Source organism: Marmota flaviventris, chromosome 2 (assembly GCF_047511675.1).
Source record: "Marmota flaviventris isolate mMarFla1 chromosome 2, mMarFla1.hap1, whole genome shotgun sequence".
Taxonomy (NCBI): Eukaryota; Metazoa; Chordata; class Mammalia; order Rodentia; family Sciuridae; genus Marmota; species Marmota flaviventris.
The window spans coordinates 68,478,274-68,491,003 of NC_092499.1; the positions used below are offsets into that span (position 1 = coordinate 68,478,274).

At 39.2% G+C, this 12,730-nt stretch overlaps 1 protein-coding gene across 1 annotated transcript in view; it reads right to left on the reverse strand.

Annotated features, from left to right (window-relative positions):
• The window catches only part of Mthfd1 (methylenetetrahydrofolate dehydrogenase, cyclohydrolase and formyltetrahydrofolate synthetase 1), a 67,882-nt gene that overhangs the window by 49,553 nt on the left and 5,599 nt on the right, over window positions 1-12,730 (reverse strand). The window contains exon 2 of the mRNA XM_027929697.2: window positions 1,995-2,079. Coding sequence (XP_027785498.2) covers window positions 1,995-2,079 — 85 coding nt within the window. The remainder of the gene's footprint in view (window positions 1-1,994; window positions 2,080-12,730) is intronic.

The following is a 12,730-nucleotide window of genomic DNA, read 5'->3' on the forward strand; positions in this document are numbered from 1 at the left end:
CACCACCACTCCCAGTTGATGATAGTTCTTATCAGGCAATTAAGCATGAGAACTCTCCCTTCATGGCCTTTTCTGGCTTCATTTGTCAAGGTTTGACACAGTGACTCCATTTATATTCTGACAACTTCACATACTACTATGTTGTTTGCTGTTTCATTGTGTTAACTTCTATACTGATAGCACAAAAATAATGCTGGGTAAGACTGTTGGTGATAGCATAAATTGAGACAAGGGTACCAAACCATACTCTGGTTGCTAAGGTATCTTTCACTGACACATAAATCTTAGTAAAAACAGATAACAGTTTCACTTAGGAATGCTCTTGAAGTAATACAAATTACTGATTTTATTAAACCTCAACCCTTGAACACATGTCTTTTTATTATTCTGTGTAAAGAATCAAGAAGCATTCATAAAGTACTTCTGCTGCCCAGGGAAGTACAGTGGCTGTCAGTAGGAAAAGCACTTGGGCTTTTGTGCCTTGGCAGCTGAACAAGATGCATTTTTCTATGGAACACCACTGTTTTTTTTTTTTTTTTTTAATTAAAAAAAAAAAGATTTTTTTTTCTTTTAGTTGTTGATGGACCTTTATTTAATTAATTATTTAATTTAATTAATTTATTTATATGTGGTGCTGAGAATTGAACCCAGTGCCTCACACATGCTAGGCAAGCTCTCTACCACTGAGCCCCAGCCCCAGTCCCTGGAACACCATGTTTACTTATAAGAATAGTTGGAAAAACATGATTGTCAAATATTTTATCAAAACTGAATAAAACAAGTAAGAACTTCAAGGAGAACAACAAATTGCATTTGCTGCCAATGATAACACTTCTAGGCTAGGGGTTCAGCTTGGTGGTAGAGATGTGCTGAGCAGGCACAAGATCCTGGGTTCAACTTCCAGCATCAAAAAAAAAAAAAAAAAAAAAAAAAATCAAGCAAAGATTAGAACTTTTTAATCGACCTTTGTGAATTTGACAGCTTTTTAATACTTAAAGACTTTTCTGATGAGCTTGCTGGTGATACCATTTTTTTTTTTTAATTGAATAATGAAGAATGTTAGCATTTAGAAAATCTGCCTAATTCAGGGAACCATTGTTTTCCAAATGAGGAATGAAGGATGTTACAAAACCAGTCATGGGTCAATATCCATTCCTGTTTTGTAACATTTTCATGCTTTGTTACTTTGAAGTAACAAAGCATGAAAATACTAAAAGAAATTACAAAACATGAAGAATGTTCACTGAGAGACTTTCAAATTCTACATTGTGACTAACCTTTGAAAACTTCACTCAGTGAATCCTGGTACAGTATCAAAGAAAAATATCTACAATTATCTGGACAACTATATATTAAAAAAAAAAAAAATCTTCCCTTAACAGCTACACATCTGAATGAGGCCAGATTCTCTTCCTACATTTCAACCAGACCACCACTCAGCAAGAGACTGGATGCAGACGTGGTTGGGAATCCCCCCTCTTCAACTCTACCACATCTTTACATCAGACAGTAGAGCTCTACGAAGCATGTAAAATAATGCCCCTCTTCTCATTAAATTCTATTATCAAAAAGGTTTTTTTTCCATTTATTTTACAGAATAATAACTTCCTATTGGAATTTTAACATGAACGAATATTTTTAAAACGTAGTTTTCATTTCCAATACAGTAAATACGAATAGGTAAGACCATATAAATAAAAGCTCCTTGGGGTCTTAAATTTTGAAGAGCATAAAGGGTTCTATGAAGATCAAAGGTTAAGAGACACTGGTCTGGGGAAAAGGCATCCAGAGAAAGGGCCAGGGGACAGCTTAAACCAGCACATGGAATTTGAGGAAAAAAAAAGGAGTTGTCTGCTAAGAGAAACTGTAAAGGCATGGGGTTTCACAAAAGCCAATAAAGAAAAAAATGGAGGAAGAAGTCTGAAGTGCTTTTGCCTGAATTGCTACCATGTGTCTTCAGGGAGGTCATTAGAAGAAATATACTATGATAATACCTGTAAAATTGCCAGGCCTGGGGTGAAGTCAGGTACTTGCTCCTTCATCTGAATGACTTGGTTCTTCAATCTCTCCCTTATTTGCCTAGAGAAAAAAGAAAGGTTAAAGATAACACTTCATGTTTCAAGCATAAATAAGTGACATGGATTATTAGATGTATTTCTCTTAAATTAAAAATACTTTCACTAAATGATTCTAGGATATAATGTACGATGATCATCTCATCAATTTTCTAAATTTTAAGTTGATATGGATCCTTTTAACACCCATTGATGATGTCTAGGCTGGGGGTGTGAGGACAGTCAATTTAAAATGTATTAAGTTCGGCCAGCCATCATGATACATGTCCGCAATCCCAGCTACTCAGGCGTCTGAGATAGGAAAATCATGAGTTTCAGGTCAGTGTGGGCATCTGTCTCAAAATAAATAAGTCAGCTGGGTGTATAGCTCAGTGGTAGAGCATTTGCCTACCATGCACAAAGTCCTGGGTTCAATCCCCATCAACCCTCCAAATAAAATAAAATGTATTAGTTGATGACATTCTAAATCATACAGTGAATAAGTAAAAATCTGAACAAAATTTCTAGAAGGTGCTGGTTCTAATCTTTTTCAGCCTTTCCACTCACCAGATGCTGTCATGAAAACTTTTATAGGGAAGAACTCAAGCTCGTACCTTTTGCTCAACCCACCATAGTAAGAAGACCAGAGTGTCCACATAAGGCTCAATAATAAATCAGTGAATTCCACTGCAAATTCAACATGAACTTACAAATGGCATTCTAATTCACATAAGAATTTTCCTTATAAAAATATAATGCAAGGTTTAAAGAATAACCTCAAATGAAACTCAGATAACCCATTTATCAACATATAACTTCTCAACAACATACAACATTAAGCAAGTTAAATTACATCCATAAACAAATATTTAAAATAGCTCAACTTTGCCCAATTATGATATATATAATTACATCTGAACAGGATTTGTCTCTCTTGGAGATCCAGTTTTGCCTATCTTTTTTCATCTTACCCTGAACTGCACTTGACATAACAAATAAACATAGACCCTCATTCTAATTGGGGTACTCCTGGCTCTACTTCTCCATGCTTTACAAAAACTGTCATAAACAGGCATAGAAGTTAAAAGAAAAAGCTCATTTGGACTGCTCTGGTAAACATCAAGATTGTTGAATGGTACAAGAAGTCATCTCCTAGCCTTCCAATTTTTATCTAGTTAGTGACCTTGTTTCTCAAATCCATACTCTTTACAAGAATATATTTCAAGAGAATTAAGACAGGCATAGTGGTGCATGCTTGTAACTCTGGCAACTTAGGAGGACTTTAACAATTTAGCAAGATCCTGTCTCAAAAAATAAAAAAATGCTGGGGATGTAGCTCAGTGGTAAAGCACCCCTTGCGTTCAATTCCCCACACTGTACAAAAAAAAAAAAAAAGAAAGAAAGGAAGGAAGGAAGGAAGGGAGGGAAAAGGCACAAACAACAGGGCAAGAAGTAAAAGTTCTGTGTCTCTCAGTGCTCTCCAAAAAAAAGGGTAGGTAAAGGTTTCCACTGGTTCTACTTCACTTTTCCCAGCTGAAACAAAACTCATGAAATAACTTACTAGCACAACATAAAAGGAGCCTAAAAAGTGGAAAGACAATAGCAGATAAAGATGGTGAAAACAAAGAACAATTCTGAGACTCAATCACCTGGTGAACTAGGAGAGCTTTCTTATTCACAGAAGTCATGTGACTTTCCTTAAGGACAAGTGGCAGAAAGATGAACAAAAGAGTGATGACCCTGAGTAAGCAAATGAGTTCCAACTAGTAAAGGGAAGCAGTTTAACCAGATCAGGTGAACTGTCTTATTCTGAATGTGATAGGAAGCCCTGAGAGGGTTTTGAACAGGTCTGCCATGATCAGACTCAGGTTTTTAAAAGGTTGTTCTGGTTGCTGAATTGAGAACACACAGCAGGGATGAAAGTCAGGTATACCAGCAAGAAACGACTGCAATTGCCAAAGTCCAGGCAGAGATGCTGCTGCTGTTTGGATTACAGTGTTGATTGTAGGTTGGTACAAAGTGATTGGATTCTAGATACATTAACATAAGGCACAGAGAAAATACCAGGGCCACACATAAAGGGCTGAGCTTTGGGGCTGTAAAATGGAAATGGAAAGACTGCCCACTACAAATATCCTAAGGCACTGAGCAGATTTCATTCTGATACAATGAATTTACTTAGCAATTCTTACAAAGATTCTAGAGTAAGTGAGCATTTTGAAACCTAAAGTAGGGAGCCTAAGGACAAAAAATACACCCAGCATGTGGCAAGCTATGGGAACCTAGTACCACAGGTGGTACAGGTGGAAAGTGGTGTTCTAGTTCAGTAGGTTAACAACAAAGAACTGTTCCATATTTCTATTCTATAATTTAAATAAATCTAACTTTGCAATTTTTTTTTTTTGTACCAGGGATTTTTTAAACTAGGGTGCTTTACTACTGAGCCACATCCCCAGCCCTTTTTATTTTTTATTTTGAGACAGTGTCTCACTAAGTTGCTTAGGGACTCGCTAGGATGCTGAAGCTGGCTTTGAATTTATGATTCTCCTGCCTCACCTTCTGAGCTGCTGGGATTATAGGCATAGGCCATAGTACCCCGCGCATGCGAGTGCACACACACACACACACACAAAAAGATTACAGCTGGAGGGCTGGGGTTATGGCTCAGTGCTAGAGCACTCGCCTAGCACATGGGAGATCCTGGGTTCAATCCTCAGCACCACATAAAAATAAATAAATAAAATAAAGGTATTGTGTCCAACTACAACTAAAAAATAAATATTAAAAAAAAAAAAAAAAAGATTATAGCTGGAGATCAGTTACACTGAATCTCCTAAACTTTTCCTAAGAAGCAGACTTATCTTTGCAATTGCCTTGATGGGGAAGTTCTTCCAATTAGAAAGGTCTGTTTAAAAGCAGGCATTCAGGCCCTTTTAAACCATAACCAGCAAGAACTAACTGTTCATAACTAAAGCAATAGGGTAGAAAGTTTTCAAATCAGGGAGTGAGTCAAGCCCATTGGTTAAGTCCCCTAAAATTTTGTGCCCTGTCTTCATTTTCTGGGTTAGCCACTAACTGAAGAACCCTACCATGAAAAGCAGAATAAAAGCAAAGGTCAACAATGACTGAAATTAAGAAACTACAAAAGAGAAAAATGGAGAGAAAAAGTGAACATTCCCTCATCAGTCTTCATTTTAGGGTCATGAAGCTGTGGTGAATTAAATGGTAAGAAGCCTGTAAATTCCAGAAAGTCTAAATGTTGTAACAGAACAACTTCCTAATCTTAAAATCTTCTAAATCATCCGAAACTTCCTTGAGTTGAAGCTGCCGCCAGTTTCTCTCCATCCCCATGAGTTACATATACCTTCTAAGTAAGGATTCCCGAACAAAGTGAGACCAAAATAGATCGCTGGAGGAACACTCACTGTCCCTGAATACCAGAACTACATACATAGAACTCACACCATCCTCCATCAACATTAACTCTAATATCTAAGGGGAGACATATCTCAGTCTCTATGCAGAAGAAATCAGCACTTAAGTGTTAATGAAAGAAGAAAAAGTAGCAATATACCATTGAAGTCTCTCTGGTTCTGATGGATAGATACTAGTAAAATAATTATAGCTACTTAGATATGTAAAAAGCACAAGCAAGAACAGATACAGGTGCAGTTTTAACTAAGATGCTACTGGCATCTAGTGGGTAGAGATCAGGGGTGCAACTAAACACCCTACAATGCATAGAATAAGCCCCCATGACAAAGAACTATCCAGCCCAAAAGTTAATAGTGATAGTGCCAAGGCTGAGAAATCCTGCAATAAAAGGTAATGTTTAGGATTATCTTTTCTAAGGAGCAGAAATCAAGCAGGAATTATTTACTTGACAAAATTTCCTTAAATCTCTGTTAGATAAGAGTCATCTGCCACTATCAATTTTCTTCAAGTTAACCTCCCCCACAACAACTGTAAAACAGCCTCATCAACGAAAGTCAAAAGTGAACATCCCTACAGAACCACATACTACCCCTGGAGAGTCCTTGTCACACAGTCTAACACCCTCACCATCACCAGTCATCTCTTTGGCCCAAAGGCTTATATAATGATTCTTGACAGTCTATGAAGAATTCCAATTCTACCTTTCTAACACGATGGCACAGGTTCAAATTTTTTGACATTTTATGGCAGAGCAGAAAAGCACTGCTGAAATATAAGCTAAAAAGGACATTTCAACATGATAGACAAAGGAGGCAGCAAAAGGTATTTAGGGACATGGCTAAGAAATGTTCAGGAAGAAAACAAAGCTGCTGTTAGCCAACAAATACTGAAATGTAGTACAAGCTGACAGTAACTCTCCATTCTCACAAGGTACACAGAAAGTAGCTCAGTGGTAGACTGCATGTTCAGCATGTGCCAGGCCCTGGATGCAAATCCCAGCACCAAAGTGGGGAGAAAAGGTACCCAGAAATGCCTTTAATAACTGTCAGAGAAAAAGAACATTCATGGTCAAAATATAAGTCTTTAGCCAGGCATAGAGGTAGGTGCCTGTAGGCCCAACTACTCAGGAGCTGAGGCAGAAGGACCATCTGTGCTCAGGAGTTCACGGTTATCCTAGGCAACACAATGAGACCCTCCTCTCAAAACCACAAAATATAGAGATTTTCCTAAATAAGGACCCAAATTTATTTTCCCCTCCAAGGAATAGATTATTCTTATAAGATTTTAACAATGCAATTCAACACAAAAAAATTAATTAATTTGCTTTATCTCCATTTTGTTCATTTTGTTGCTTTTTCATTTGTTCGTCATACTTTTTTGCTACTAACAGGTACTTCAAATTTCTTTTTTTTTTAAATATTCACTTTTTAGTTGGACACAATACCTTTACTTTATTTATTTATATGTGGTGCTGAGGATCGAACCCTGGGCTTACACGTGTGAGGTGAATGCTCTACCACTGAGCCACAACCCCAGCCCCTCAAATTTCTTTAAAAGCTTAATAAGTATTTTCTTATAAAAATAATTTTGATTGTGAGGCCATCTAGTGTTTTAAGAACTACATATATCTTTTTTTTTTTTTTTTTTTTTTTAAGAACTACATATATCTTGAATTCCTAGTCCTTTAAATCAAATTAAAGACAAAATTACCTTCTTGTTGAAAGAAGTCTGACTGGTCATAAACCACCAACATACCAAAAAGCTACATTAAATCAGCATATTGAATAGTCAACTAATAACAGTATTTTATATTATTACATATAGGAATATTTATAACAGAAACTCTTAAAATTCAACCCAAGGGTTGGGGTTGTGGCTCAGTGGTAGAACGTTTGCCCAGTATCTGTGAGGCTCTGGCTTCGATTCTCAGCACCACATATAAATAAATAAAATAAAGGTCCATCAACAATTAAAAAGTATATATAAGTAAAAAATTCAACACAAATATTATTACATTTGACAGATATCTCTCATACATTCTTTTTAAAATTTTTTTATAATTGTACATGGACAACATGCCTTTATTTTATTTTTTTATTTTTATCTGGTGCTAAGGATTGAACCCAGTACCTGACACATGCTAGGTAAAAGCGCTCTGCCACTGAGCTACAGCCCCAGCCCTCTCATACATTCTTGAAAGTTTAATGTGAAGAAATTATTTTATGCTTCATTGAAAATTTACAATGTCTCAGGAGGCGGAGGCAGGAGGATCTCCAGTTCAAAGCCAGCCTCAGCAATTTAGCAAGGCGCTAAGCAACTCAGTGAGACTCGTCTCTCTAATAAAATACAAAATAGGGCTGGGGATGTGGTTCAGTGGTTGAGTGCCCCTGAGTTCAATCCCTGGTACCCACACCCCACAAAATAAATAAATAAGTTCTTCCATCCAATTATAACTCTTTCAAAGATCTAAGAAAGGAAAAGTAAATTGCCTGATACTTACGACAGGAAAATCAGGTATTCATTTTTAATGAATTCTCTCTGAGGTAAAAGACCATCATTTATCCACATACACAATGTACAGAACTACTTATTTTAAGCTTCTAGATCAGGGTTTCTCAATCTCAGTACTACTGACATTTGGACCAGATAATTCTTTGTTATAGTGGTTGTCCTGTACTTTGTAGGATGCTTAGCAGCTTTCCTGGCTTCTGCCTTTAGATGCAAATAGCACACAACTCCTCTCCTGTCCTATGTAATAAAGGCTCCACTCATGTCCAAATGCCCTGAGGTAGAGGAAAGGAAAACCATTCCTCTTCAAGAACCACTGACAGAGAAACAAATGGAGCTAAGGAAACAGATTGAAAAGTGGGTTGCAAATTCATTAGAGAAGGGTTACAAAGAGAAAAGCACCTTTAGAGTCCTGGGGCATGCAACCCAGGGTGGTAGGGTTCCTGAACACTGTGGTCCCACCTCCCCACCCCGCTCCACCCAGGGAGGCAGGGCGGCATTGATCACACAACATAAAGGCAACATTAATACAGAGTATGGTTTTGCTAAACTTTCCATCTCCTTTCAAAAAGTGAGGCATCCAGATTTTTATGTGTTATTACAGACATAAATGTGTTGAGATGTAATCCAATTTTTAAAAATACTTCTGCAAGTCAAACAAAACAAAACATTTGGCTTCTAGACCACTGTTTTGTTACCTTCTGCCAATAGAAAGAGTTATGAGACAAGAGTTATGGCTCTGAGTATGAGGACCTAGAAGCTGTGCTCAACTATATGCCAACAAGGGAGAGTAGTTGCCAGATGCCTCCCAACCAGGGCCTCCCATCCAGAATCAGTCTCACTGATTAGGATTACCTAACCACTGATCTGGCCATCAGAGCTAGTTATGGCTCCAACAAACAGCTTCAAGTCCCTTGCAAGGCCTCTGGATCATCATCCAGGGGCAGTGTGGAAGTTTGAGCCATCTCCAGTTGGAGGGCAAGAGCAACTCAACAGCTCTTCCATGAGAAAAGCTTCACAAAGAGCAGGCCTTTCTGTTCTTAGAGGAGACTAAAGGAAAATCTTAGGTAGAAAAGACTTTGGTCTTGGGTTGCTTACTAAATAAATAGGGACTAGTGTTTGACACCAAAACCCAAAGGAAAGATCATTTATCATGAAGAAAAGTTCCTGACAGGCTCCAGCAAAATGCTGTACAGAAAAGCTCCTTTATCTTCTGAGACTCAAGCATCAAAAACCCAAAGGTGTACCTCTACTACCCAGACTAGTAGCAAAGACCTTCTCATCAAGGAGGTGGGGAGGGAGACAATCCTTAGCCAACAAAGTAAGATGGTTAGATTCTATAATCAGTCAAAACCCTCAAAAATGACTTTTATTTTATTTATTTATTTTGGTACTGGGTGCTCTACCACAGCTACATCTCTAGTCATTTTTTTTTTCCTTTGAGACAGTGTCTAAGTTGTTGAGGGTTTCACTAAATCACTGAGGCGGGCCTCAAACTTGCGATCCTCCTGCTCCGGCCTCCTAAGTCGCTGGGATTATAAGTGTGTGCCACCTCACTGAACTCTCTGACTTCCTGAAGAGGATCAGTTTGAATGCTTCCCAAACAGATTGACTGAGTCATCTCCTAACAGTGGAAAGGCTTCAGGGAGAACCAAACTCAAGACATCTCTTAGTGGAGATAAAGGTTTGCACTTCCTTTTAGTAAGCAATCTACAAACCCTTCCTTGGTAAGGAAGGAAGATGCACTGTTGAGCTTCTGTCACCAGCACTGGAACTCTGTGGCAAGGCATGTCACTTGTGGTTAAAGGTTCATGAAATACAAAATGGAGAGAGAGATGGCTGAGCTGGGGCGGAGGAATCCTGACCATAGCACCACCAGCCACCCACTCCTTCAAGGTCAAGATTTCCAGGGCACCAGTGCCAAGGGGATCAAAGTGCATAGTGCAGGGATACTGGGACCTTCCTCCTGTGCTGTGAATCAGATGTCAAAGAATACAGCTGTAACCACAGTTAGCACACGGGCTTTACACATTCTTTTAGTCTTCCAGACAACCTCCATGACATGATAGTTACCATCAGTCCCACTCAATGGAGACAACAGAGAAGCCACACACTCCTGCTTAAAACTCCACTGCCAAACTCCCTGGTTCTAATTCTCCTTATAAAGACAAACACCTACTTGCAGACCATATCCCCATTGAAGACTTTTGCTGGTGCCATGACCACAGTAGTTGCTGCCAGCTCTGTGCTCTGCCACATTCCAGCTACAACTCTCAACAGCCTGGTCTTAAGGTTTTGCCTTAAGACCTAGCAGAAAGTCTCACCTCTCATGAACTCCCACCTGCTTTCCTGCATAGGATCCCAAAGCTGAACCTGCTAGGACCCTCCAGGTTCCATGGAACTTTTTTTTTTTTCCTGGTACTGGGGATTAAATCCAGGGGTGCTTAACCACTGAGCCACATCCCCAGCCCCTTTTTAATATTTTGTTTAGAGACAGACCCTCGCTAAGTTGCTAAGGCTGGCTTTGAACTTGAGGTCCTCCTGCCTCAGTCTCCTGAGCCGCTGGAATTACAGGTGTCTGTGACTGTGCCCAGCCCCATGTAACTTTGAGTGACCTGGAGCACCAAAAATTGGAGCATATTACAGACAAATCTTTTTAAGCATAAAAGGGCACACAGATACATGTATAGGACAAAAAAAAAAAAAAAAAAAAAAGGCTTATCAATGTTGATTCAGTAGCCAAAAAGACTTGCCCTTTGCCATGATATCAGGGACTGCTCTAAATGCTTTATAAGTAATAACTCATTTAATTATAACAACCTTGAGTTAGGTATCATTAATACCCCAATGTACAGATGGAAAAACCAAAACACAAAAGTTAACTATTATCCAGTGATCCATGGCGGCCATGCCTAGGCTTCAGGGCTACAAGATTACAAATGTATCCAATTTCCCTCACTCGACCAACAAAAACTCCAAGCACCTACTCCTGGTGTCTGCCAAGTGGCAAACCATCTGTCTCTTTACAACCAGTCTTTTTGGAAAAGAGAATAAATAAAGAAAAATGCCCCTATTGGAGAAAACAGGTCTAATTGTAGCAAAGGAAAGTTAAAAAAAAAAAAAATCACAAAACACAGCAGACCCCACTTTGAAATATACAGATAGGGTTTGCTTTCACCTCCAAAATACAAAGCAAGATGGTTTTTCCAACACTGTCTAATATATACCCCTTCCTCCCCATGTATAATCTCTTAAAAGACTTTCACACCCAAGGTATGTGTCACTACCAGTGTTTTCTCTGCTTTCCACAGGGCCATCTGTTAACCCCAAGCCAGTCATTTATTAACTGGTTACGTTAAAGTCCAGGGCACAGACTGTTTTGGGTCAGGAGACCTCTTCCCCATAACATCAACAGGCTGGTGGCTCCACCTCCTTCAAGTCTTTGTCCATTGGTCACTTTTTCAAAGACTTAACTCCCATATCAAAAATTACAACCCCCATGCCACAGAAATTCCTGACCCTTTTCCCTGCTCTGGTTTTCTTCTTGGCACTTCTTATACCTCCTGTTGTTTTACCCACTTTATCATCAATTACCCATCGGTCCACACATTCCATGAGAACAACAGATTCAAGTTGTTTTGTTCACTGTTAGAATCTCAGGGCTGGGGGCTGGGGTTGGGGCTCAGTGGTAGAGCGCTTGTTAGCAGGTAAGGCACTGGGTTCCACCCTTAGCACCACATATAAATAAATAAATAAATAAAGGTTTTGTTTTGTTTTGAAGACTCTGCCTGGTGCCATGATGCGAGCCTGTAATCCCAGCGGCTCAGGAGGCTGAGACAGGAGGATGGAGAATTCAAAAGCCAGCCTCACCAACGGTGAGGCGCTAAGCAACTCAGTGAGACCCTGTCTCTAAATAAAATATAAAATGGGGCTGGAGATGTGGCTCAGTGGTTGAGTGCCCCTAAGTTCAATCCCTGGTACCAAAAAAAAAAAAAAAAAAAGACTCGGGGCTTTGAAGATTGCCTGGCATAGAGAAAACACACAGATATTTGTCAAACAATACTCAAAAAGGACACATACATGTCTCTAACCATGTTATGGTTGGGATAGACAATTCAGAAATGTTCGGAGGTGAAATTATTAGATTATGAGAGCTATAATCCACCAGTGGATCAATTAATTGGGTGGACTAATAATTTGAAAGGACTACTGTACTGTAGGCAGGTGGGGCCATATCCTTGGGGATTATATCTCTCTCTGGCTCCTCCCTCTCTCTGCTGCTCTGCTGGCCACCAAGAACTGAGCAGCTCTCCTCTGCCACACCCTTCCACCATGATGTTCTCTCTCATTTCTAGCCCAGAGCAATGCAGTTGGTGTACCTTGGACTGAACCTCTGAAACCAAGAGCCCCCAAATAAACTCTTCCTCCTTTAGTTGTTCTGGACAGTTATTTTGATCACAGTGACAAAACAACAACACAAAACAAAAAAACCTGACAATACAAACCTCAGACCTCCTCCCAATTGTCAAATTCAGGCTGAAATCTCAGAGCTCCTGTCGGGGAGAAACTGGGGTGTTACTTTCAAAGGGAGGTAATTTCACAAAGGGCAGAACAAGCAGAGAAGAAAACTGGAATGCTGAACTTGGCTTTCACAAAGACATAAAGGCAGACTGATAAGTAGATAAAAGTCATGGGTAGTGTTTTCACCAGAGTGGGGAACTGGCAATGAGAGA